This window comes from Leucoraja erinacea, chromosome 10 (genome assembly GCF_028641065.1).
Source record: "Leucoraja erinacea ecotype New England chromosome 10, Leri_hhj_1, whole genome shotgun sequence".
NCBI lineage: Eukaryota > Metazoa > Chordata > Chondrichthyes > Rajiformes > Rajidae > Leucoraja > Leucoraja erinaceus.
This window is the reverse complement of record NC_073386.1, coordinates 47,617,650-47,645,364: the sequence shown is the minus strand read 5'-3', so window position 1 is coordinate 47,645,364 and position 27,715 is coordinate 47,617,650. Positions and strand designations below refer to the sequence as shown.

Below are 27,715 nucleotides of genomic sequence, written 5' to 3'. Positions count from 1 at the left end.
TGGGAGAGGGGAGAAGAGGGAGTGAACAGGGTGAGACTGCTCCTTGATTATGCAAGTGACCTCGTCGAGGCAGAATGAAGTGTAGATAGATTCAATGGACATAAACATTTATTCCTCCCATCAGTGTTGCTGTAACTGCTGGGTCTGCTATGTACAAAATGCATTAAAGTGGTTCAACCAGGATACATTTGATGGACCTTCCAGAACTTTTAACCTCTTTCATCAAGTGATGAAGGCACCAAACTCAGAAACATGGTATTGCCTATAGGATTGATTTCTGCACTTGAATTCCTATCTGACAAGCTATGAATAATTTATAAGAGGATGTTACCCTTTCAACTGTTGACTTGTAAAGCTAAAAGTCCAAGAAATTCCATCCTGGCTTCTGGTTTTCCATCTGCCTCTTTAATCAAAGTTTACATTTACTTTTTGAACTTGTTTAACTTTAATTGTATTATCTTTCTCCCTATCCCTCTGTAGGTTAGATCAGGTGATCATTCATGTTGGTTCGTTGAGTATAAAAGAATCTCGACAAATGGTGAGCTTCAATAATTATTAAATATTCTGGCTGTAATTACATTTTGTTTGTTCTCAACATTAAAAAAGAAAAGAGAATGACTGAAATTGAGATCCAAAGAATGTTCATCATTATTGACAATTTCAAATGAAATGTATATTGAAATTCATCAGAATTGAATCATCTTGGCCGAAATACTAATCTTCCATTCTCAGCAGTGAGGGAAAACAATATTTCATTGGCTGCTTTTTGAATATCTGTTTTCAAATTAGTTTTTATCATTAACTATAATTCCAGATTGATATAATATTTTCACATTTTTTCTTTTGAAAATTACCAGTTTGAGAGACAATTATTTTATCATCTTCCGTTCTTGTCCAAAACCTAGAAAACCTGCATTCAAAAGACTACTTCCTGGACCTGGACTGTTATTAGGCCATTGGAAAGATATAAACCTCAATTATGCAGTTTCCTTATATTGTAAGAATTAATTCTGTTCTAACCATAGCAGGTTATACTGAATGGCCTTCAGACGAATTGCTGCCTTAATTGCTTCTATGCTAGTGAGCAACTTTCACTGTTGCACTGTAACCTATTCCTTGGAGCACAGGAGAATGAAGAGTGCTCTTATAAAGGTGTAAAAGATCATGAGAGGAATAGATGAGTTGAATACACAAAGTCTTCACATGGAAATCAAGAACCAGAGGACATAGGTTCAAGGTGAGAGGGGAAAGATTTAATAGGAATGTAAGGGACAACTTTTTAACATACAAGATGGTGAGTATATGGACCAAGCTGCCTGATGAGCATAATAACATTTGGATAGGTATATGGATATGAAAGGTTTAGAGAGATATGGGCCAAACACAAGCAGGTGGGACTAGTGTAGATGTGACATCTTGATTGGCATGGGCTAGTTGCGTGTAAGGGCCTATTTCCATGCTGTACATCTCTATGATCCCCATCATTCAGGCCATACCCTCTTCTTATTGCTTCATTAGCCAGGAGATACAGAAACCTGAAATCCCTCACTACCAAGTTGCTACTTTCCTACAACTATCAAGTTTTTGAACTAGCCTACACTCCTACTTGACAACAGAACACTGCAGCCCACCTCTTGCACTGCAATGATTTTTTTCCTCTTTCCCAATAATCTGTCTTTGCACTAATGTCTTGCTTTATAGCACAGTCTTTCTTTTAGAATTTTATGTGTAATTTTTTTTTAAGTGCTGGTGTAACTCAGCAGATCAGGCAGCAACCCAGGAGATGGATATATGATGTTTCAGGTCGAGACACATCTTCTGACTGCGTGTTTATCTGAATCTATGTTCCTGTTATAGTGGCAGATTATTATATCGTTCAAGAGATCGCTCCCTGTAGCCACAGGAAAAAACATGGGGTGAGGAGAGTGTCGTTTTACGCATGGGAGCTCTCCACGAGACATTCAAAGCCTCTCGAAAGATAAATCTTCATCTCTTGATTAATAGTTTCTATATTGTCAAAGCAAAACAGTAAGATATTCATCCAACCTTCTTCTTTGACTCGTATTTTTTAACCTTAGTCAAACTCCGTATGTCTCTGCATAGCTCCACATGGTCGAAAGATACAACACAATACTATACAATACGGTTTATTTGTCACATTGCACATAAGTGCAAGTGAAATGAATATGTCAGCAGCGGTACAATTATAAAGAACACACACAAAAACACAATAAAAATTTAACATAAACATCCACCACAGCATTCATCACTATGGTGGAAGGCACACAATTTGGCCAGTCCTCCTCCATTTTCCCCCGTGGTCGGGACCTCAACCCTCCGCAGCCATTGCTGCGGGCGTCCAGATGGTAAAAGGACAAGGTACAAGTCCAGGTAAGTCCAGAGTCGGCTCTTCCCCACCGGAGACCGCGGCTTTAAGTTGGTGCAGGCCGCAGGCCGGCGGTCGAAGATTTAAAGTCCCCGACGCGCCGCAGACAGAAGCACCGCAGACTGCAGGGTCGGCAGTCGAAGCTCCCCTCCAGGGGTGATGGTAAGTTCACGCCGGACCTGCGGTAGAAGTTGGCCGCGGGCCGGCAGTGGTGGCTTCTTCTTACCCCGGATCCCCCACGAGGGATCCCGGGCTGTAGACCGCTGCTTCAGGCTGCCTCTCCATGGAGGAGGCGGCCGAAACGGTTCCCCCTCACCCCCCCCCACACCACCCCCCACACAAAACACACAAAGACATACCTGACATACCTGCTTAAATTTAATTTCAATGTATTTGGATGCTTGGAACTGACTCAAAAGAACTCTCAGATACAGGAGTAAACTAACAAGCTTCTTTATTGCAGGATGCCACCATGAGTCTCCCCCAGCGCATGTGTCCCCTCGCACAAGACATAACATATGCTAATTATATTACATACATCACACTGCTCCCCCTTTAACTTGGAGGCAGGTAACACCATTTACATGATATACATTACACTGCTCCCCCTTTAGCTTGGAGGCAAATAACGCCATTTCTAGTACATTAAATATAATTGATTAACACACAGTTGCAAAATTATATTATTGCAGTCATCTTACATTACATCCTCAGAACTGTAAACTGTATCTAAACTTAGCACTTATAATGGTTCATTCCACTCATCTTCCTTAAACCAAATACATTACCCCTTGGTTTATGTGTTATCCTTCTGTGTAAATTGCACACTCTTTCTAATCACTCTAGCTCTACCTGTACCTCTGCCTCTTCCCTTTTTAAATATCCTAATCTAATTTGCAGATTTCTTCCTGTTCTTGAAATTCTGCTAAAGTTAACATTTCCTCTGTTTCCGTTCTTTATTTGTAGGTGGGATCTGACACATGACTGCAGGTTTTTGTTTTTCAGTCGCTCTCTGTCGCTCAATTTCCTGGCCCTACGTATTTATCTGTTCTTGTTGTATAATGACATTCTGCAATGCATCACCATTTGTCCATTGCTCAGTGAAGGAAGCTCCATGCTGGACTATACTGAAGTGTCCTTATCGCAATCGGTCCTGCATACTTTTGTCTCGACCAACAAGCCTCTCTTCTTTAGACTTTTCTGTTAACAGCTTTTTGCTCATCGTCACACATTTATTCAACCGTTCACGTTTAAGCCTTTTCTGCTGTTCGTCTATTTATCTTCTTAAATCACCTTTCTGGTTATTCATCAAGAAGTAAGATCTACATTGTCCTTGCAATACAACAGTGGCTTTGATTTGCGCTCTGTATATTTTTCTTACTACATAAGCACGGTAGTGAGACTGCACTACAACTGCTGTATAAATCGGTTTGAGGAAGTCTTTCCTATATCGTTTAAGCCTTTTGTATCATTTCAGCCTTTTCTGTTGTGCATCTATTTGTCTCCTTAGGTCTTTCCTATACCAACTCATACTGAGTACTGACTGCACTTTTACAGTAGCTCTCTTTTGCTTAACCCACTGCCTAATCAACATATTCTTGTAGGCAGTCTGAATGGTAATAGTTGCATCCCTCATTGACTAATATTGCACAAACTGGGAATGCCCTATTTTGCATGGTTTGTACCATCTCTGGATCTCCTGCTGCTCTGCTGACTTGCCTGCCCGCTGGCTCCACAGCCCTCCCGGCTGCTACTGGACCCGCTGCTCGGCTCGTCGCTGGCTCCGTGGACACCCTACCAAAGGTGTGTCGCCGCTAGTTACTGCTGCTAGTCCCCGCTGTTCCAAGCATCAGGACTGTGCCCCACCGTCGGGGGCTGGCTAAGCGCTGTGCCCCGCTTCTCTCGCGCGGACCCGCTTCTCCCTCCGCCGGCTTTCTCTCGCGACTGGGCTTTCTCCACTTTCTCCCCCGACCGGGCTGACTCTGCTCACGACCGGGCTGAAGTGCTTGAGCGCGCTGTGTCCTGCTTCTCTCGTGCGGACCCACTCTTTGTTCGGGGCCGTCCCGACTTCCTCTCACGTCCGGGCTTTCCCCCTCGACCTCCGGTCCGCTTCTCTTAGCTGTCCCCACCGGTACTTTTGGCCGGACTCCACTTTTCTTTTCTGCTCCCCCAGGCTTCACGTTACTTTTTTGTCGGGCTGCCAAAGTCGACTCTGCTCTGCTCCCGGCTGAGCTTTCTCTGCTCACGGCCGTCTCTTGCGACCGGACTCTCTCTCACGACCGGTCCACTTCTCTCGTGGACAGTTTTTTTTTACTCTGCTGGTCCGCTTCTCATGCGGCTGACTTTCTCCCTCCACTGAGAGCTGGGCTATCATTGACATCCTACTGGATTAGTAAACTAGCCCTCGGCACCAGTGCATGGGTATCACAGTGCATAACATCTACAAAATGCACTGTGGCAACGTACTAGACTATTCCAATTGTACCCCACACCACTGCATTTAAAGTAACTTACTTTTCTCAGATTGGGTTGACATTCTTGAACTACCTTCTCCACAACATTATGGAGTCTCTTTAGCTGCAGGACCGGTAATTAAAGAGACCGCTCATCATCATCACCTCAAGTGCAACTGGAGATGTGTAGTGTGCCTCTGACCCTTGTATCAAAAAGGTAGAATTTAATATAAGGAAGGCTCTCTACTCTGGGTACATTCACATTGTTCACGCTGTTCACGTTCTAACATTATTTCTTTTTGGAATGAGGGAGTTGTCCAGTTGGAAGAGAATGAGCCTGTACCCTTTGACGTTCAGAAGAATGAGTGATATTCTCATTGGTGCAGCTGATAGGGCTACTGCCTCATAGCGCCAGAAACCCGGGTTTGATCCTGACCTTGGGTGCTGTCTATGTGGAGTTTGCACGTTCTCCCTGTGACCTCGTGGGTTTCCTCTGGGTGTAAACACAAAATGCTGGCGTAACTCAGCGGGACAGAAAAAAAAAATAGTCCCCTGGTGTTTAGAGAGTAGATGTGAAAGTGAGATAACATAGAAATACCACGATTGGGTGATCGATGGTTGGCGTGGACGTGATGGGCCTGTGTTGTGGAATCACATTTTTGAGTGAAGACTTCCAGCTGGTCTGGGATTTTCGTTATCAGCATATTAAGATTTTAATTCTGATTTTCAGATAAATTGAAAAAATCCCTGTTTGCTGTGCTTGATTTCACTGAAAAGTAACACCCTATTGTCATGAGAATTTTTAGGACTACAAGGGGAAAATTTGAGACTCATTGTTCATTGCATAAATTGTAATCACTATGGTACTATTATTTGTAATATGGGTACTTATTGAAAGCCGTTTCTAATTTAAATATGCTTGCAGTAATAGCTAACAGTCCTTTCAGCTACAATTTGAACTTTTATCGCTCTCCTTTTGATATTCAGAAGTAACCCAGCATTAGATGGTTTATTTGAATTGGAAATTGACTGTAGGCCAGACTAGTACTTTTAGTTCATATTACAAAACAAGCCAATTCCCATGCAGTATCGCATAAATCTCTGGATTACTTTATTGCAGTTTATTTTTGTGTTTCCTTACTAACATTATCTTCTGAATCATGTTTTGTTTCATTGGACGAAGACAACCCTTGCCGTTGAGATGCCCCCAAATGATACGAATCATTGATGATATGAATGTCTGTCAGCTGCTCAATTAGACAGACTGGACCTAAACCATTCAGAGAAAGTTGCAACACAGTTAAAGAGAATGATGTAACCCACATTATTGATCATGTTAAAATAATTGTTGTAACCTTATCACTGTGATCAGACAAACTGACTCGTAAATGTGCAACAGATATTTATTAATCACAATGTGCACAAACTTGAACCTGACAAGAATTTTATCTTGCCTTCACTCTGCTCCTTATGAATGTTTGAATGTTTCTAATAGAATTCTTGCGAGGAATTATGAACCAGAGTATAACATGTCCTTTTGTGGTAGCCAATTAATACAGCTCAGGGGTAGGACTGAATGTGCTGCAAGTTGGCAATCAACATACTTTACAGTAATAAAAAGAAACTGCAGATGTTGGCTAATACCTCCAGCATTTTGTGTCTAACATATTTTACAGTATAGTTGACCCTCCTGTACTATTATGTGTCTAACAAACTTTGCAGTACAGGTAACCCTCCTGTTACTGTTCAAATTGTTTTTTGCACATGCACAGATGCGGCTTTGTGTTATGCAAAATCACAATATGAACTGTTCTCTCGGAATGAAACCTCCCCCTTAATGTGGGGGTTGCTTGTACATAGTCAGTGTCTGTTCCAATGATTGACACTTTAGACCTTGGAGATACAGAGCAGAAACAGGCCCTTTGTCCCACTGAGTCCGCACCGACCAGCGATCACCCTGTACATTAGCACTATCCAGCACACTTTTATTTTAATGAAAATGTTATTTTAATGAAAGCCAATTAACCTACAAAGCTGTACGTCTTTGGAGTGTGGGAGGAAACCTGAGCACACAGAGAAAACCCACATGCTCACGGGGAAAATGTCCAAACTCCATACAGACAGCATCCATCGTCAGGAACGAGCCCAGGTCTCCGGCGTTGTAAGGCAGCAACTCCATCACTGCGCCACCATGCCGCACAAAACCAACACATCAAAAACCTTTGGTAGACAAAAATGCTGGAGAAATTCAGCGGGTGCAACAGCATCTATGGAGCGAAGGAAATAGGCAACATTTCGGGCCACTTCAGTCTGAAGAAGGGTTTTGGCCCGAAACGTTGCCTATTTCCTTCACTCCATAGATGCTGCTGCAACCGCTGAGTTTCTCCAGCAGGAAATAGGCAACATTTCGGGCCATCTGCAGCTCTTCTTAAACATCTGAAGAAGGGTTTCGACCCCAGCGGTATGAAACGTCGACTTCTCCAATTTCTAGTAGTCCCTGCTTTCTCCTTCTTTCTCCTCCCCCTCCCAGCTCTCCCACAGCCCACTGTCATCATTGCCCCCCCCCCCCCCCCCCCCCCCACCCCAATCAGTCTGAAGAAGGGTCTCGACCCGAAACCCTATTTCTAGGTATGTTACAAAACCTACCGGAATCGTCATTGAGAATCTGTCCCAGCCCCATGTGCGCGATTTTGGCGCTGTTTAGAGGGGGCGGGTTTAAAACGCAATTTTTACTAGGCTGTTGCAATCGAAAATGTTCAGCCTAGTAAATCTTTAACGGAAAATCGCTGAAAGACCCCGTCGCAAAAGGTATTATTAGTTTTTATGGCCTTGTATAATAGTTATAGTAGTTTAAAAATCACTCTCTCAACCCGCAACCTCTCGCAGCCCCAGGGTTTTATAAAGCAAACAATTAAAGGTATGTACCTTATTTTTACATTAAAAGGGGCTTCTTAAGAACCCTGTATATAAAGTTTTCTATAGCGAATAGTTCATTTTGGGCTCTTTATATCCCGCAGTATTTTTCTGGGCATTTGAGGGCACAAATCCAGCGCAATGTGAACGTTCTAAACCAGCGCGTTCCACAGGAACCCATGAGAAAGCCGATTTTAATTGACTTTAATTTACAGCAATTGAACACTAAATTCCTTCCATTTGGCCTATAAATTGATGTAAATGAGATTTAAAAATCATGTTTTATTGTGAATTATTTGTGAATATTATTTGGACACTTAGGCTATTTAAAAATTTTAATCATTTATTAAGAAATGGATAGATGTTTAGATCTAGTAATTGAAGTTTGAAATTAGCTACAATTGGGTAACTAACTAATTATATGCTTTAATTTCAGGTCATCCAAGTAAGATTATTTTATATTTGTTTCAGAATGGTTCAATTTATGATAACTGAAAATTTCATTCAGTTCTCTTAATTTTTAAGAAGGTTATGGGCTATTGACTGTCCATGATCACAGCTTTTTTGTTATGTCCATAGAAAATCAATAGGGAACAAGATGCTAATTTCCGAGTATGAAAATGGCCATAACTTTTTTTATTACTTGAGATATGAAAGTGAATTAGGTGTCAAATTAAACTTATTGTTATGCTTTATCTGATGGGATAAATTGCAGACTTGATTTTTTAAATCTCAAAAATTTGTAACATTGCTACTATTTCCTTCGCTCCATAGAGGCTGCCTCACCCGCTGAGTTTCTCCAGCACTTTTGTCTGCTTTCGATTTTCCAGCATCTGCAGTTCCTTCTTAAACATCAAAAACTTTAGTTAGTTTACAGAAGTACTTTATGATATTAAATGCTATTAACCAATAACAATGCACTGAACAAATCTCCTTATTGAAATAATTGTGATTAGCTGGCAAAGTCAATATAGGTAAGCAATTATGCCAATCTCAGGCAATGGTTTTTATAGAGAAATGACTACCAGAAAATCAATATGTCCATTTTCCAGAAATTTGAAGTAAAATAGTAATGCTGGGAACACTTGGGGCAGGCAGCATCTGTGAAAAGAGCTGCAGAGTGAACATTTCAGTTTGCCGAGTCGTCATCCGAAATGAGAACTCAAGTTAGACTTGAGTTAGTGAGCATGAGAGAGAAATATCTGGTGGATGGGGCCAAGATTGATGAGGTGATTCCAATATTTATGAAGCCAGTTGGTAAAACGATTAATGAGTGCAGGTGTGGGTAAATAAAGCAACTGTTAACTGAGTGACTGGAATGATTTTGGCAACCCTGACCTCGTCCAATCAGAGCTACTTCCTTTGTCTATCCCTTCCCCCAACTTCTTTTGCAATTTAACATGTTTTCACACATAGACCTTTATGACCTGGTCTTCAGCCTGAAATATTAACACTTTATTTACACTGACACTACCTGACCTGCTCAATGGTCCTTTTTATTTAAATTTTTAAATGATCAACAGAAATTGGTTCAAAATATATCTTATTGTCCATTCAAGAGTGGTCATGTACAATTGATTAAAAACTTAAGATCAAAATTTACTGTGATATTTCTTTAAAATTTTATCCCCCTGAATATTTTGATGCATTGATGTGTGGATTTCCACTTGTGTTCAGGGTTCAGTTAATGTGACGTTGTTCAGTGCAAAAAAAGAATACTTCCTGATAATTTAATCGCCTCAAACACTACATTAACAACAGCCAATTTGTATTTTGTGTCGAAGTGCTGGAAGTGGGCTATAACCCATTATTTTCTGACAAAGAAAATATATCTGACAAGTTAATGACCTATGTGGAAATTCCCTAATTAATTATTGGAATTACAAATATGTTAGAAACATTTCATGACTCCTGTACAATGTAAATTTTAACTTTGCTTCCTTTTGATGTTTTTGTGGGTTTTTTCTTTCATTTTTTTAAAGGACTGAAGAGCACGCAAAACAACTTTGCTAACCACTTTAACTTTCCCTCCAATTGCCACACTGACCTTTCTGTCCTGGGCATCCTCCCTTGTCAGAGGAACAGCACCTCATATTTTGCTTGGGCAGCTTACACCCCAGCGGTATGAATATTTACTTCTCTAACTTCAAATAGCCCTTGCTTTCCCTCTTTCTCCATCCCCTCCCCCTTCCCAGTTCCCTGACCAGTCTGACTGTCCCCCTGTTTACATTGTATCTCTGTTTGCTTTGTTGTCACCTTCTCCAAGCTAACAATAATCTACTCTCCATTTTCCTTGCACTTCATCTCTTTTGATCTCTTACACTTCCTTATCTCTGTAAAGGGCCTGTCCCACTTTCCCGAGTCCTCTGCCGAGTTGAAAGGACTTTAAAAAAAAATCAAGATTTTTGTGATCTACGAACTCCTCCTCCCGACTATCTTTTTACTCGTGCACTTTTTTGTCATGCTGGAAAAAACGTCCCGACTTACCTGATGCCCCGAGTGCCTACGGCTGGCATAACGAGCCGCTACGATATATCTACGGACTCCCTACGGACATTCTCCGAGTTTGAATCAAGGGGAAAACTCGGGAGAATTCGTGAGTAACTCGGGAAAGTGGGACAGGCCCTTTACTCCCTCTTCCCCGACACTCAGTCATGACCCGAAACGTCAGTCATTTCTTCTATCCAGAGATGCTGCCTGTCCCGCTGAGTTACTCCAGCATTTTGTGTCTATCTTCGTCTTTTCCAATTTGTTTAATGGTAACACAGGATCTGCTAAAATGTATGAATGTGCTCTATTTAATATTTAGTGTTATAATTTTGCAAAACAAGAACATGCAGAAGAAAGTAACATTGTTTTTGTTGTTGCAGGCAGAGCATGCTGCTAAGTGTAATGCTTCTGGGATTGCAGTTATTTCACCATTTTTTTTCAAACCTCAAAGTATAGGTTTGTGTATTTATGTTATTATTCCATGCAATAGTATAAAGAGTAAATTGATATATTGAGATTTTAATTATTTGAACAGTATTTCCACAATAATATGGATGGAATAGCACATTCAAAAATGATTTGTGGATACAATATTTTGGGTTAAATTCGTTATCATATGCACAAGTACGGTGATGTCACAAATAATAGACTTGAAACGCTTGCATGCAACACTATGTGCAGTGAGTCACAACGGCTCTGGCAACATACAGAACATAAATTATACAAGGCAGTGAAAAGTAAAATACTGTGGAAAATACAATTGGAAACACATCCATAGTGGAGCAAGAGGTGGCCGTAGAGTTCTGTTGCTGAAATATGATTTGGAGCGATTCTAAGGAAGAGTTCATGGTAACTGAGCATGGATTTCAAAGGTCACAATGTGCTCAAGGGCTTGGGAGAAGAAAGCAAGGGCTTGCAAACTGAGCAGGTTCAAGGATTGTAAGCATGAACGATCAGGTTCTGAGGGGAGAAAATCAGCTAACATTTGGGCCCGGGGTGGAGGTGGAATGATCAGTTATTTATTGGAAACTGGATTGGGAAAACAGGAGATACACAAAATGCTGGAGTAACTCTGCGGGACAGGCAGCATCTCTGGAGAGTGGGAATGGGTGATGTTGCGGGTCAAGACCCTTCTTCAGATCCTTCGGTACTCCAGCATTTTGTACCTGGAGGTACTCCAGCATTTTGTGTCCATCTTCATTTTAAACCAGCATCTGCAGTTCCTTCTTACACATTGAGAAAGCAAGATATGAGTTTGCTGGATAAGGTGGATATGCAGAGGATACAGTATGAAAGGAGATGGAAATGAAACTTAAGATTGGTTTGAGATTAGGATTGGAGGGAATATTAAATTTGGCACCTAATTTACACATTCACCACTTAGCTATTTGATTACCTGGATTTTTTGCTCATTATAAAATCTGAAGGATTGGGAAAATCAAAATTAAATGTTCTAGAGTGTTTGCAAATTTTTCAAGCCAACTTCATGATGCATGGATCTCGGCATTTGTTTTGGTATAATAGATCACTGTTTATTTTGGATCTGAATTTCTCTAAATAACTTTCTACAATTAAATTATAGATTTCTCACATCTGTAGCAAGTGAGGGAAAAAAAGTTCCCTTTGATTGGCGCTGAGAAACACTTATTTCCCTCTGTTAATGCATTCTTGGAAACTTCAGCACAGCAGAAACACCTTAATGTTATTATTAACGTCACCTTAGCATTGATTCAAATTTCAAACCGTTTTTTAAAAAATTAAAGTCCCACTGTTTTTGTCCTGACTTTCTTGCCGCAGCGAGGAATACATTCAGTGCTATTATTGTACCATAAGCAATGTCTGGAGAGATCCACCAATAATACATTTTTCATTTATTCAATGTTTTCATATTTGAACATCACAGAATATTTTGCACAATGGATTACATTCCAAGAGCAATAGCTTAAAAAGTTTCCATCTGGAAGATATAATACGGGTAAACAAATGTACTTGTTATTTCAGATGCTTTGGTGGAGTATCTTAAGGAAGTTGCATCAGCTGCCCCTGGTATCCCTTTCTATTATTACCACCTTCCTGAGCTAACTGGAGTATCTTGTAAGTATTGAATTGTACAGCTGAGACTCACAACTGTCATAATCACTGAGATCTAATGGAACTTTTGTTCCTTGCAGTTAAAGTTGTGGAACTGCTAGATGGAATTGAAAAAAAGATTCCAACATTCCGGGGGTTGAAGTTCACCAGCAGTGACTTGTTGGATTTGGGTCAATGTGTTAATAATTACAAGGATAAATTTGACTTGCTCTATGGAAAAGATGAGGTATGGAAGTTTTGATATTTTATGATTAATTACAAGGAGTTCTGCTATGATGCAGTAGTTACATTCCTAAGAAACTTTGTGTGATAGCAGTTTGTGTTATCAAGACAATTATGTTAACAGGGAAAGGGGGTTTGGGCTAGAGAGTTTTGGACTCGTATTCACAAAGTTATTTTTCCGCCACGAAAATAGTGAAGGATATATGTTACGTCATTTAAGAATATGGTTGCCCAAGTGTTAATAGAACCAATTGCTTGTCAGTTTCAAAGGTCACTCATGGTTAACGTATTAGCTGCATTCCTAAGAGACAGTGACACCTGAGTACTGTGGGTGATCACATGCAGTGGCGGACAGGCCAGGATGTCAGCTTGCACGATGGCAAGTGGGCCCCTGATGAAGTGATAGCAAGTGATGGCAAGTGGGCCCCTGTTAAATGATAGCATTGTAGTTGTGGGTGGGCCCCCTTTGTCTCCTGGCAACAAATCTTTTAGATCCAGTCCGCCACTGATCACATGGAATCTTCTTTTTATACTGTTTAAAATCCAATGTAGTTTTTTGTTTTAGCATGTCAATTTCCAAAGTATCTTTTAAGACTAGTCTGAAGAAGGGTCTCGACCCGAAACGTCGCCCATTCCTTCTCTCCAGAGATGCTGCCTGTCCTGCTGAGTTACTCCAAGTTTTTGTGTCTATCTTTGGTTTAAACCAGCATCTGCAGTTCCTTCCTACGCATACCTTTCAAGTGGTTCTCTAGTCCTTGATCCAAATTGTGTTAATCCCCCACATGCTGACTTTAGAGATTTTGCAGAGGCAGATAGACTCGAAAGTGCAAAACTATACCCATGCAGATGAAGCTGTGTAAAAGGCCTAAAATATTCTGAGATTTAAAAATTAATCATTTGAGGACATATGAAGTAATAAATCTGTAGAGAACATTCATTAAACACCAGTTTGATGACAGTCCGCTTTTGAGTGGCTCAGCAAAGACAAAAGTCTAAGCCAGGCATCATATTGCACAGATTTACCATTATGTCAAAAATGTTAAATTCTAATTATAAAGCAATTGCGATTTGTTCATTGTTCTGCAAATGTTTTGTAACCATTGGAAGACAGATCACTCTTCTTCCTAATTTATGTATGGATTCCTTGCTTGAAATATTTTATTTAGGTTAGTTTAGAGATACAATGCTGAAACAGGCCCTTCAGCCCATTGAGTCTGCGCCGACCCCTTACACTAGCACTATCCTACATACTAGAGACGATTTACAATTTTACCAAAGCCAATTAACCTGTACGTCTTTAGTGTAGGAGGATACCGGAGCACTCGGAGAAAACCCAAGCAGTCACGGGCAGACTGTATAAACTCCGTACAGACAGCACCCATAGTCAGGATAGAACCCGGGTCTCTGGCGCTGTACGGCAGCAATTCCATTGCTGCGCCACCATGTCGTCCTAATTTCTATTTTCTGACTGATTTTGCAAGATTAGAGAGCTTGCTTTGAGTCTTCATCAGATTGCCTTAAAGGACAGAAGTAGATGAACACGATTTTTTTATCTGTCTTCAATAAAAAATAATAGATGGTGAGGAGATACTGATTAAAAAATTAACATTTATTAGTTTGAATGTGTGTTGCTTTGCTGCCATTCAAAGATTGTGATCTAATTTCATCAAAAATAATAGAACAATTGCATTTGAAAGGACCCTATCCAATCTCTAGGCCCATAAATCCTAACAAGAAAAAAACCCAGCAAGTTATAAATATAAATGTAGTCAGTATGATCAGATTTCATGGTCCCCTCATGTAATTTAGACACATCTGATGGTTTGCAATCTGGACACATCTCATAGTTTACAATTGCTGTGTAACCAAAGATTTTGTTCTCCAGCTACTCTTGGCTGCAATGGTGTTAGGAGCAACTGGAGCTGTTGGCAGGTAATCTTTGAGATTTTCCTCATAATTTAAATAAAGAATGTTTTAGTAATCAGTGTATGATTTTTTTAATATTAGAATTATCAATAGGCCATTTGGTGGCTGGGTAAATTTATTTTTCATTCTGAGGCTCTGGAAATTACATTATTGTTTCTGGAACAATATTCTCAATTTGCATCCAATTTTAATCTAAAAAACACAAGCCCTTTAAGGCAGGAGCATATCAAGAAATTGATTTTTGTCACTCGACATCCTTTAATGTTGCCACATCTTAGCGTGCATCCTTTCTCACCTCTTTTCCTGGACCTGTGTCTCTTTATTTGGATCTTGGAAAGTGAAACTAGTTATTTGTTCTCTGAGGAAAGACGACAAATATCTTCTTAGTTATGCTTGTACGTTTCTTTTGCACTGTAAAATTAGTTAAACGCTGGTATGTCATTCTGAGGTCATTTGATTGGTGAATTAATTTTGCGCAAAGGTTCTCTAGGCAGGGAATAGTACTTCTGATGTTTATAGACCAAAGAGATTGTTGAATTTTTTGGTTATTGCTTGTATTCTGAGTCAGTTTGTGCCTGGTTTCTGTTCTGTTTTATCCTTCTGCCTTTGGTTTCGTCTTTTGTTTACTATTTTGTATCCTTTGGTTTCTCTTTAGACTCAGAGTCAAACAGGATGGAAACAAGCCCTTCAACATAACTTACCCACGCTGACCAACATGCACCATCTACACTAGACCAAACTGCCTGCGTTTGGCCCATATCCCTCTAAACCTATCCTATCCAATCTAAATTTCTTAAACATTCTGATTATACCTGCCTCAACTACATCCTATGGCAACTCGTTCTATACACCTACCACCTTTTGTGTAAAATAAAAATTGTCCCTCAGGTTCTTATGAAATCTTTGTCCTCTGATTCTCAATTTCTATACTCTTGGTAAAAGACTCTGCATTTACCCTATTTATTTCTCTCATGATCTTGTACCCCTCATCCTCCTGCGCTGCAAGGATAAAGTACTAGCCTAATCAACCTCTCCCTATAGCTCAGGCCCTAGAGTCCTGGCAACATCCTCATAAATCTTTTCTGCCCCCTTTCTAACATAACAATTTATTTCCTATAATGGGGTGACCAAAACTGAAAACAATACTATAAATGTAGCCTCACCAATATCTTGCACAACTGTAACATGACCTCCTGACTTTTATACTCAATAATTTGACTGTAATAATCTATACATTAAGATTCTTATCTTAACCACACTATCTACTTGTGACGGCACTTTCAAGTAAACTTTGTTTTCTTTTTATCTGTGGGTGGGGGCAGGGAGGGGGGGGGGGGCGCGGAAGGGGTGGGGCAGTTGGGCGGGTGGTGCTGGCAAGTTCCACATCTCTTTAACTGTATTCTGAACCACTAACAACCAACAAAAATGTATGGGTTAATGTTGTGTATCTCTGCATGTCTATAGTTAACTAAAGAAGGAATAGGCGACGTTTCCGGTCGAGACGTCTCGACTCGAAACGTCGCCTATTCTTTCTCTCCATAGATGTTGCCTCACCCGCTGAGTTTCCCCAGCATTTTTTGTCTACCTTCGATTGTTCCAGCATCCGCAGTTCTTTCTTAAATATTTAACTAAACAGTTCATTTTTTTTGTACTGAGATTGAAATTGCTATTTGCTGGTAACGTGGCCGACAGAGTATTATTGTATATTTTCCAAGGTCATTTCATAGTTGTGTTTTTTGGCATAAAATATTATTTTATTATTTTTAATGTATATTCATGTGGTCAGATGTACTACCTCCCATTTATGTGTATAATAATAAAATACTCATTTGCCTTGGGTGATATTCCCAGTAGCAACTTGCAGAAACAAGCAGCAATTTCTCTTTGCTAAGATCCTGGATGTCATAATGACCTGTGTTGTAAGGGGAATCCTGAGATGGCCAGAATGTTTACTGTCCATGAAAGTAGTTTGTAAAAAAATTGACAGTTGACTAACTCAGGCCCCTACAGCAAAGCAGAATTGCAAAATCTCAAAAAAAAAATATTCTGAGATTTAAAAAAAAGCTCCTTAAAAAATGATGAATGGTATTTAAAATATTTTTTGCTTTTAAAGATGAATAACATATTTTGCATCTTAACAGGCTGATTTGATAATCCCGCAAAGATATGAATCTTTTATCAGTAACAGTGAACCATATATGGTCAGATTTGATGTCATGGTGCGCAATGCAAGTTTGCTTAATTCCTTGCATTACAGAGCAGCTGTTTTCTCACTTTATCGATGCATGTTCACGCCCTCCCTCATGCTCTGTAAACTCTCTTCTGCCTGTGCACTTTCTCTCCTAAATATTTGTTCAATTTGACTGGTTATTGTTGGTCTGAACTTTCTGCATGCATGGTGCATGTTACCGATATCGAGACATTGTTTATTTGTGAACCATGTCTGCCCCAAAATGAATAGTTTTTCATGAAATATTGCCAATCCCCATTTCATCGGCTTGTCTTAAGTAAAGGCTGCTATCATGGTCTTCATACTCAAGTTCAAGTGAGTTTATTGTCATGTGTCCCTGTATAGGACAATGAAATTCTTGCTTTGCATCAGCACAAAGAACATAGTAGGCATTTACTACAAAACAAATAAGTGTGTCCATATACCATAATATAAATATATACACACATGAATAAATAAACTGATAAAGTGCAATTAACAGAAAATGGGTTATTAATAATCAGAGTTTTGTCCGAGCCAGGTTTAATAGCCTGATGGCTGTGGGGAAGTAGCTATTCCTGAACCTGGTTGTTGCAGTCTTCAGGCTCCTGTACCTTCTACCTGAAAGTAGCAGGGAGATGAGTGTGTGGCCAGGATGGTGTGGGTCTTTGATGATACTGCCAGCCTTTTTGAGGCAGCAACTGCGATAAATCCCCTCGATGGAAGGAAGGTCAGAGCCGATGATGGACTGGGCAGTGTTTACTACTTTTTCCTCTCCAGGGCGCTCAAATTGCCGAACCAAGCCACGATGCAACCGGTCAGCATGCTCTCTACTGTGCACCTGTAGAAGTTAGAGAGAGTCTTCCTTGACAAACCGACTCTCCGTAATCTTCTCAGGAAGTAGAGGCGCTGATGAGCTTTCTTGATAATTGCATTAGTGTTCTCGGACCAGGAAATCATGCTGTTGCCTGATGATGTCACAGAAAGTTTCATTTACTCATTCAGTCATTTCATTTATTCAGTCTTCTGAAATAAGTGCCTTCGCATGTGAGCTGTTTCTTAATGTTGTCTTTCATCGATACTGTTTGGATCTCTGGAAAACTTATAAATCATAAGGCGAAAATTAACCAGTAGCTAGAGCCTTTCAATGTTTTTTAATCAACTGTTGACTGAAAAGTTAAAGTTGAAGTCAAATTAATGCAAAGTTCTTATTACTAACTAAACTGTACCATTTTTCTTTAGCACATACAATTATTTTGGGAATTTGAATAAAAAGATGCTGAGTTATTTTGAGAAACAAGACTACAACTTGGCTCGGGAGCAGCAGGTAAATTAATAATTTCCATTGAAATCTTACTTCTACCTAAGCACCCACTCAAGCTCTCATCATCAGCATTTTGTTTTCTAAATTTCATGGGGAAAGTGGAAAATTCACTTCAGGATAATGAAGATGCTTTGTATTGTTTCAAATGACAGATTTGTACAAATGACTTGAGAAACCCTATTTATATGTCATTTAGGATTATTTCTGCTCATGGGTGAAGACAACAACAATTGATCTTTTACACTATGTGTAGATATATCTCAAATATTCTAGTCTGAAATAGTTCTTCTAGATAATCCGCCAATTCTCAGCCCCAAATCTAATGATAGCTTGTCCTCTAATATTCCCTGTGGTGATCTGCCGCCTTGCATCATCCACTGATTTTAAAAACAAATCTTCAGAATCCCCCAACTTCAGCCACATCTTTGACTGTATTCAATTTCTGTTATTCTTAATGTTTATTTCTCCTTAAGTGTTTGAATGTTCTATGGGAACAGTACCACAGAAAAACAAGTTGCTCAAAAATCAAATGCAAGGAGTGACATTGACTATTCTTCTCACATGATCATTATCTGGTGGGTTTTTTTTGTTATAAGATATTGGCTTGCAATTTGGAGATTCTACTTTATTTCCACCTGCAATTAAATATTCAGCCAAAAATTAGGATCATGTGCTGAGTTTGTAGTTTGTTTAAGGTACAAATTCGGTGTGCCAATAGAATCTATGAAGGTGCATTGTATATCCAAATAGTTTGGATAATTTGGGTAGAATACCACTTTAAGGTTTATTTAGACACAACGATAGCACAGATCATCAAATAGGGGGTTGTCATGGAGAAATATTAACAGAATATATAGCTAAAACAATGGATTATAGATTCCGTCATGGTCACTTTGATTCTAAAATCCTGTTCAAATGTTGCAAATATTGGAAGTTGTGATATTTGCTGGTCCTTGTACCTGGACAATATTGTACTTTAGAATATTGTGGACAAATTCAGAAAATAACCTGAAATGTCAGTTTATGTCTAAAAAATATGAGTGCAAGGAATTGGGCATTATGCTACAGCTAATCAATATCCTGATTAGAAACATAGAAAATAGGTGCAGGAGTAGGCCATTCAGCCCTTTGAGCCAGCACTGTCATTCAAGTTGATCATGGCTGATCATACGAAATCAGTACCCGTTCCGTCTTTTTCCCCATATCTCTTGATTCCCTCAGCCCTAAGAGCGAAATCTAACTCTCTATTGAACACATCCAGTGAATTGGCCTCCACTGCCTTCTGTGCAGAGAATTCCACAGATTCACAACTCTTTGGGTGAAAACGTTTTCCCTCATCTCAATCCTAAGTGGCATACCCCTTATTCTTAAACTGTGACCCCTGGTTCTGGACTCCCCCAACATCGGGAACATTTTTCCTGCATCTACCCTGTCCAATCCTTGAAGAATTTATATGTTTCTATAAGATCCCCTCTCATGCTTCTAAATTCCAGCAAATACAAGCCCAGTCGACTCATTCTTTCATCATACGTCAGTCCCACCATCTCTGGAATTAACCCAGTGAACCTACGCTGCACTCCCTAATGTCCTTCCTCAAATTAGTAGACCAAAATTGCACACAATACTCGATGTGCAGTCTCACCAGGGCCCCGCAGTAGGACCCCCTTGATCCTAAACTCAAATCCTCTCGCAATGAAGGCCAATATGCCATTGGCCTTCTTCACTGCCTGCTGTACCTGCATGCTTCCTTTCAGTGACTGATGTACAAGTACACCCAGGTCTCATTGCACCTCCCCTTATCCTAATCTGACACCATTCAGATAATAATCTACCTTCCTGTTCTTGCCACCAAAGTGGGTAACCTCACATTTATCCACATTATACTGCATCTGCCATGCTTCTGCCCACTCGCCCAACCTATCCAAGTCACCCTGCAACCTCACAGCATCCTCCTCATAGCTCACACTGCCACACAGCTTTGTGTCAACCGCAAACTTAGAGATGTTATATTTAATTTCCTCGTCTGAATCGTTAATATATATTGTGAACAACTGGGGTCCCAGCAACGAGCCTTGTGGTACCCCACTAGTCACTGCCCCAGCTAGTGAGCAGTTTCTGTCACTGAATCCATGAAAAGATATATATGCCTTGGAAGGAATGCAGTATAGTTCACCCAGAATAATACTTGAACTCCAAGCATTAAATTATAAAGAGACATTACACAAGTAAGGATTGTATGCTGTGAAATTTGAAAGGTTAAAGGTTATTTGATTTAAGTTTCCAAGATATTTAAGGCACTGCTGCTACAGTAAATGAGAAGCTATTTTTGCTAGATAGGCATCCAGGATAAGAGGAAATAGTTTAAAAATTAAATCCATACCTTCCATGAATGTTATAAAAACAGAAGATCCTGTAAATAGTCCGGGCAGGTCACGTATGTGGAGATAGAAACAAAATTCACGTTTCTCTCTTAGCAGATGCCACTTAATTTCCAACATTTACTGTTTATATTTCAGATTGTAGCCTATTAAGCGATCCTCCATATAACATAGAAAGCTAAAAATTCAGTCCATCAGACCAGTCAACTGAGATGTCAAGTCAGAGCTATGTATCAGCAACAGATTCTGATGGGCAAGTCATTGTGGCCCATGAATAGAGTTTGCTTTGGCTTAGCTGATATCTCCCATTCGTCCAGCAGATGGCTCCATCATCCATGGCTTCCACACATTCCAACAAGAGTCTTTGAGAGACATTGAAGTTAGGATTCTGCTAAAGATAAACACAAAATGCTGGAGTAACAGCGGGACAGGCAGCATCTCGGGAGAGAAGGAATGGGTGACTTTTTGGGTAGAGAGTCTTGACCCAAAATGTCACCCATCTCTTCGATCCGAACGCACTATGGGATCTGCACTCGCCCCCCTGCAGGAACTATCAGAAGGTGCAACTCCAGAGCCAACAAGATCATGGGAGACCCCTTCCACCCCAGCAACGGACTGTTCCAGCTGCTACGGTCAGGCAAACGCCTCCGTTGCCATACTGTGAAAACGGAGAGGATGAGAAGGAGTTTCTTCCCAGAGACCATTAGGATTGTAAACTCCTATCTATCCAGGGACTAACTTTACTGTTGTGTGGTGTCTTTTTAAAATTGCTGTTTTTTTCTTTTTTCTTCCCTCCCTCCCACAAATATGTAATATGTGAATATGTGATTCTGTTCCATTCTGTTTGTAATTTGTTTGTTTGTTTTTTGCACAATTTGTGAGCATTGCCACTTTTCATTTCACTGCACATCTCATATGTGTATGTGACGAATAAACTGGACTTGACTTGACTTGACTCCTGCTGAGTTACCCCAGCACTTTGTGTCCATCTTCGGTGTAAACCAGCATCTGCAGTTACTTCCTAGACTTTAGGATTTTGCTATTTGGGGTCAATGAGGTTTGTTCATGCATTGAATGTGTCCTAAAATTATTCCATGTGGATGGTGAGTTTGCCCCACTGGGCTAGATGTTGGCCTCTATGCAGAAAATGGTAGACACTTAAAAATTTCTTCCTCAAACAACAATTTATTATAAATAATTTGTGAATTTTAAATATGGGATTGATTTTTGCGGGACAGTGATAGAAAATAAGAAAAAACTGCGAAAGGCAGGATGGGCTTCAGCAGTTTGGAATTCAATGCATAATCTGAGAAACCTTGTTTAAGTCCCAAGTGAAGAAGAGGATTTTGTTTCGATTGAACTGAATATTTTGGTTCTTAAGACAGAAAACTGTTGGGAACATGATAGCTATATCTATTTTCAATTTCCTTCCTTGCCACATCAGTTCAGTTTAGTATATTGTCACGTGTACCGAGGTACAGTGAAAAACTGTTGTTGTATGTTATCCAATCAGCAGAAAGATATGCATACTTTTAGGAAGCATTCTTGTGCACTTTTTTATTTAACCTGTTTCCTTTTGCAGGCTATAGTTCAGGAATTCATTGGCTATGTGAGCAGCCTTGGTAAGTTGACTGACTTATTCAAGATTCTCTACTGTATGACTTTTCTGTTGGAGGTCTATTTGTAATGATAGGCAAGTTCTCAACACTGGGCAATTCTTAAATATAATAACTTTGTTCACAGATAGATTATTGATTGTGTCCACTGCCTAGAACAATGCTGATTCTTAATGCAACAGCGTTGAGAGGCTTTTCGGCCCAATACGTCCATGTAGGTATTGATAACCCCTGCACACTCGTACTATGTTATCCCACTTTCAAATCCATCCCTACACACTAGGGGTAATTTACAGAGGCCAATTAACCTAGAAACCCACATGTCTTGGGGATGTGGAAGGAACTGGAGCACCTGGAGGAAGCCCACGCAATCATAGGGAGAACGTGCAAACTCCACACAGACAGTATTGAACTAGATTCAAAGGACAGTATAGAACTAGATTCTGTGCCACCCCAATTAATACCTATAATTAATCTTAAAAAAAACATAAATTGACTCAATTTATACATAAATTGACTAATGATTAACATAAATTAACTCATGATTACAATGCTGTAAAATATTTGTCCATGTTTGTGTGAATGCAATATTGATTATAGAAAAAATGCCAATCATTTCACTTCAGAACATACCAAAATGTTTTGTGACCATTGCAGAACTTTATAAATGTAGTAGCTACCGTATTGCAGAAAGTGCAACAGGAGGTAAACTCTGTGAAATAACAATGTGGTAGTGACCAAGTACAGGTGCACAACCTTTTATCCGAAAGCCTTGGGACCAGACACTTTTCGTAATTCAGAATTTTTCGGCTTTCGGAATGGAAGATTTTTAGCGTAGATTTTAACGGCTGGCTCAGTGGTAGAGTGCTCGGCTCATATCCGCAAGGTCGCGAGTTTGCGCCTTGATCCCGGCAGTTACTCGATCGCGAGTTTGAGTCTTCAATGTAGTTTTTTCTTGCAGAATAGGAGAGAATAGGGAGGGTTAGGCTGGGATCATTCTCTGCGAGATAATCTTAGTGCGGGAGACAAGTGTAGGAGAGGTGTACTGACTGTGTGGGCAGAACTTTGGAAGTGATTGCCCACCATTCTCAAAAGCCGCTGTGTCTCCCTGTCCCTCCAACTCCAGAGGAATCCGCTCCCCGATGGGCCGCTACGGCGACAAGTGGCAGTTCGCCCACAGCCCGAGCTGCGGCCCCTCATCCGCAACCCGGGTTCCTCTGGAGTTGGAGCGGGGCTGGGCTAGAGTTGTTGCTGGCTGTGAGTCTCTGGGATCTCCGTGCTTGCAGTGGGCCTGGGGGTCGGTGTCCCGATGAGGGGGCGCAGCTCGGGCTGTGGGCGAACTGCCACTTGTCGCTGTAGCGGCGCATCGGGGAGCGGCTTCTGGTGGTCCTGACGTCTCTCAGCTCCTGTCCAGGGGGACGGCCGGAGACGTCAGGACCAACAAGAACCCGCTACCTGATGCGCCGCTACAGCGACAAGTGGCAGTTCGCCCACAGCCCGAGCTGCGCCCCCTCATCCGCAACCCGGGTTCCTCTGGAGTTGGAGCGGGGCTGGGCTAGAGTTGCTGCTGGCTGTGAGTCTCTGGGATCTCCGTGCTTGCAGTCGGTGTCCCGTTGGTCCTGACGTCTCCGGTCACTCCTCTGGACTGGAGCTGAGACTGGGAACTGTACCGCCCTTGCCCCCTCCCTCTGCAACTGCAAACAACCCCACAGTTCCCAGTCTCAGCTCCTGTACAGGGGGTGGCCGGAGACGTCACAGCCCGAGCTGCGCCGCCTCATCCGCAACCTCAAGACCAAGACGCACCTTGCACGCCATCAGCTTCGGTCCCTACGGGGAGCGTGTTCCTCTGGAATTGGAACGGGGCTGGGCTGCTGCTGGCTGTGGGTCTCTGGGATCTCCGTGCTTGCAGTGGGCCTGGGGGCCGTTGTCCCGTTGGTCCTGACGTCTCCGGTGACTGGCACTAGCTCCGACGTGAAGACAGTGCAAATCCCCGCGCCGGTGCAATGGGCGGGGAGCTGGAGAGGGGAGGGAAGGGGTCACACATATGGCCGGGAAGCAGAGGGGTGTAGGTGGGGTGAAACTGAAGGGAGCGACAATTTGCTGCTGCCTGCCCGCTGAGTTAAAAAGTTCTCATGCTGTGTATCGTGAGTCTACCGTGGGAACTTTTTTAACTCAGCGGGCAGGCAGCAGCAGATTGTCAATTATTAACCCTCCCGCGCAATATACCCTCACCTTCTCTTTTATGAATGGGGATTTAGTTCCCCTTTCTTCGAGGACCGACCGGAGGTTCCGCTGTCACCTCTGCGGGCCGCCCTCGGTGAACGTTTTCAAGGACCTTTCTTCAAGGACTGAAAAAATGTCGCTATTCGGAGGTTTTCGTTATTTGGATCGTCGGATAAAAGGTTGTGCACCTGTAATGCAATTTTGTAAACTGATTGAAGGTAAATATCATCTAAACATCAATACTAATCTTCTTGTATTTATTCGAAATGCCATGAGATATTTCATGTTCATTAAAGAGATCAAACTGGACCACATGTTAACATCTAGTCAGAAAATCACCACCTCTGATAGTGCAGCACATTGTCATTGTTCAAGAGTGTTACACTAGATTTTTGGGTTCAATTTGGGTTCAATTGAGTGGAACTTGAATCCACAGACTGTATTTCAAATGAGGTTTCTAACCACTCAATCACAGCCAACACCATGTTTAGTACCAGTGTAGCTTACAAATATTTTTCTGTTAATGCATCTAGTTCTGCTATAACATGATAGTTGCATTCCGAAGAAACCCAGCATTGTAAAAAGTCGTGTTGCAAAAACAATTATGCCAAACGGCAAGCAGCAATTTTTTTGCAGTGTGACAATACTTTAATTGGATTAGAAGTCATGAAATTTGATCAAACTGTTTGGAATGAACGCAGTAGTAAAATAAATCATGCATCATGTATTATATTTATATATAATTTAATTGGTTCCACAGGTTTTGGTGTGGCAGAAAACAAGGCTACAATGATGCTGGTTTCAGGCATTCCATTAGGACCACCTAGGCTACCATTGCTGAAATGCAGTGAGGAGAAGAAAGCACAAATATTGGCAAAACTGAAAATCCTGGGATTGTTGAACTAAATATCCCCAATAATAATAAGTGATTAATACACTTAAATTATCATGCATGGCAATTAGAATGCATATTTCATCTTGCTCTCATGGCTGCATATCTCGGGGACTAAGGAAAAAAGTAAATCAATACAGGTTGAACGACGATTTTCCGGCAACTGATGGTCCCCCCCGCCTTATAACCTGGACAAAATTAAGAGATCTCAGTTAAAATTCCCTGAATGGCTACAGATGTCATTGTAAATTGAGTGCGAATGGAATAACCTTCCGACCCATCGTCTTCCCTGCCATTTAAAGCCCCCAGCTTCCGACCCCATTCCCGACTCTCAAGGTGCACCTGCGAGCCCTCTCACCTACTGCAGTTCCATGCTGTTGGCGGTGGCTTTATCCGCTCCCCGCTCGAGCACCGCGCCTGCTTCTCCGTTGCTCTGTTTTGTCGGCCTCGTCTCCTCCCCCCCCTCCCCCTTCGAGATGAGAGAAGCAGGTGGTGATGGTCAAGCGAGGAGTGGATAAACAGCAGCAGGTGAGAGGGGCTCGCTGGTGCACTTTGCGAGTCGGGAGTGGGGTCAAAATGCAGGGCTCTAAATGCCCGGGGAGATGGTGGGAGTGGTGCATGGGTCGGCAGGCTATTCATTCCATTCACAATCAATTTACATTCTACATTTGTTTTATTTAAGTTTCTGGCACTCCATGGTGCTTCAGAGAAACGGAAGGGGTGTCATTAGCAGTCCAAGGATGTATTGTCATTTAATTATCACGTGATCCTGTTTATACGGAAAAACAGGTCATCTAGAAAGGCTCAGGAACCAATGGTGCTGGAAAACTGGTGTTCAACCTGTAATTTAATTGAATAATTGTATTAGCATTACTGAATTTTAGGAATAATGTTCATCATGTTTCAGGTGAAGTATGTAATTTTGTCTTGAACTGGAAGTTCACAGAATGAGAAGGCATGTGAACTGAAGAATCAATGCTCCTTTATAATCTTGTAACAGTGCTTCCCAAAGTTTACACACTCTGCCTTAAATGTAACATTATGAGAGATGCATAAGATGTATATTTGGACAAAGCATCAATTTAAATCAGTTCTGCTGCACACTATACATTGCGGAAGTGGCGGCACTGGTGAACGGCATCAGCTCGCCTGCAGTCCGTTTGTCTTTACTTTTTTGTGTTGTTTTTTTTCGTTTTGTCTAGTTACGTTTTTGGTTTTTAGGTTGTGTTTATGTGGGGGGGGGGGGGTTGAAACGGGGATTGCTGTCTCTCCCTTCGGGGGAATACGACTTTTTTGTCGTATCCCCCTTCTCTGCCTCCGTCTGCGCTGAGGCCTAATGGCGGAGCTGGCGACCTCGAGGCTCCGGAGGCAGCCAGTCAGGACTCATCCTGGGCTCGCTCCCGTGAAGGCGGCCCAGCTCGGGGCTGGAACTGCGCTCCCGTGAGGGGCTGTGATGCTCCCGTGAGGGCGGCCTGGCGAGGGGCTGAGACCCTCCCGTGAGGGGCTGTGGCACTCCCGTCGGAGTGGCCCAGCCGAACGGCACTCCCATCGGAGTGGCCCAGCCCGAGGGTGGAACGGCACTCCCGTCGGAGTGGCCCAGCTCGAGGGAGGTATGGCGCTCCCGTCGGAGCGGCCCAGCTCAAAGGAGGAACGGCACTCACGTGAGGGCGATCCGGCTTGGGGCTGGAACAGTGCTCCGGTGGCTGGGACGGCGTTCTGGCGGCGGTGACCTGAGTCCTGGGTTTAGCCGCGGGCCAGCGGCCGCGTCCGCTGGACTGGAGGGCGGCAGCTTCGACCACCCCGGGCCGCGGTGTTTGAGCCGGCCCGTTTGCGGGGTTCGGTGAGCCGCGGGACTGTTTATGCCATCGCCCGGTGGGGAATCGCCTCAGCGCAGAGGGAGAAGAGGAGGGAAGAGACAATAACCCTAAGATTTTTGCCTCCACCACAGTGAGGAGGTGCTTGGAGAATACACTGTGGTGGATGTTAATTTGTGTTTATTGTTGTTTATTATTGTATGATTGTATGTATGACTGCAGGCACGAAATTTCGTTCAGACCGTAAGGTCAGAATGACAATAAAGGTATTCAATTCAATTCAATTTGAAGAAAGGGCATTAACGAGATTTTATGTTTTCCAGATTTTAACATTTGAAAAAAAAAAATTATTTTATTTTGTTTTTTATTTGAACAAATCTGTTACAGGCTACTGCACCTGTGACCTGGACATTTTATTTTATGATATGGCAAATGTGAAGGCTTTAGTAAATGATGGGACAGGGTCTGTGTTTGTTCAACTGGGAAAGGGATAAAAAAGGTGCATCTATATTATGCTGAAATGGAGATGGATTTCCATATGTAGCCATTGCAATAATGTTTTTTCTAATTGCAGTTTATAGTAAAATTAAATGGTGAGTAAAGGCATATAAGAGAATGGTTGGACTATTAAGATCTTATGGAAATGTTTGCAATATCAGTGACACCAAAATCAAGAGGGAATGGGAGTTATCACTGGCGTAATGCGGTAATATAAATATACAGTAAATTTGGGGAAAAACACATTTGTACCAAGAAAGAAAGGAACAAAATAAGCTAC

At 41.6% G+C, this 27,715-nt stretch overlaps 1 protein-coding gene across 2 annotated transcripts in view; it reads left to right on the top strand.

The window, feature by feature from the left end:
• npl (N-acetylneuraminate pyruvate lyase (dihydrodipicolinate synthase)) overlaps window positions 1-26,650 on the top strand; it is a 44,099-nt gene extending 17,449 nt beyond the window's left edge. For both annotated transcript variants that reach the window (XM_055642152.1, XM_055642153.1), the window contains exons 5-12: window positions 481-538; window positions 10,623-10,698; window positions 12,244-12,336; window positions 12,414-12,559; window positions 14,441-14,487; window positions 17,933-18,017; window positions 21,975-22,014; window positions 24,992-26,650. In XM_055642152.1, the coding sequence (XP_055498127.1) occupies window positions 481-538; window positions 10,623-10,698; window positions 12,244-12,336; window positions 12,414-12,559; window positions 14,441-14,487; window positions 17,933-18,017; window positions 21,975-22,014; window positions 24,992-25,137 (691 nt within the window). In that variant the 3' untranslated portion in view covers window positions 25,138-26,650. The remainder of the gene's footprint in view (window positions 1-480; window positions 539-10,622; window positions 10,699-12,243; window positions 12,337-12,413; window positions 12,560-14,440; window positions 14,488-17,932; window positions 18,018-21,974; window positions 22,015-24,991) is intronic.
• Window positions 26,651-27,715: the final 1,065 nt, after the last annotated feature.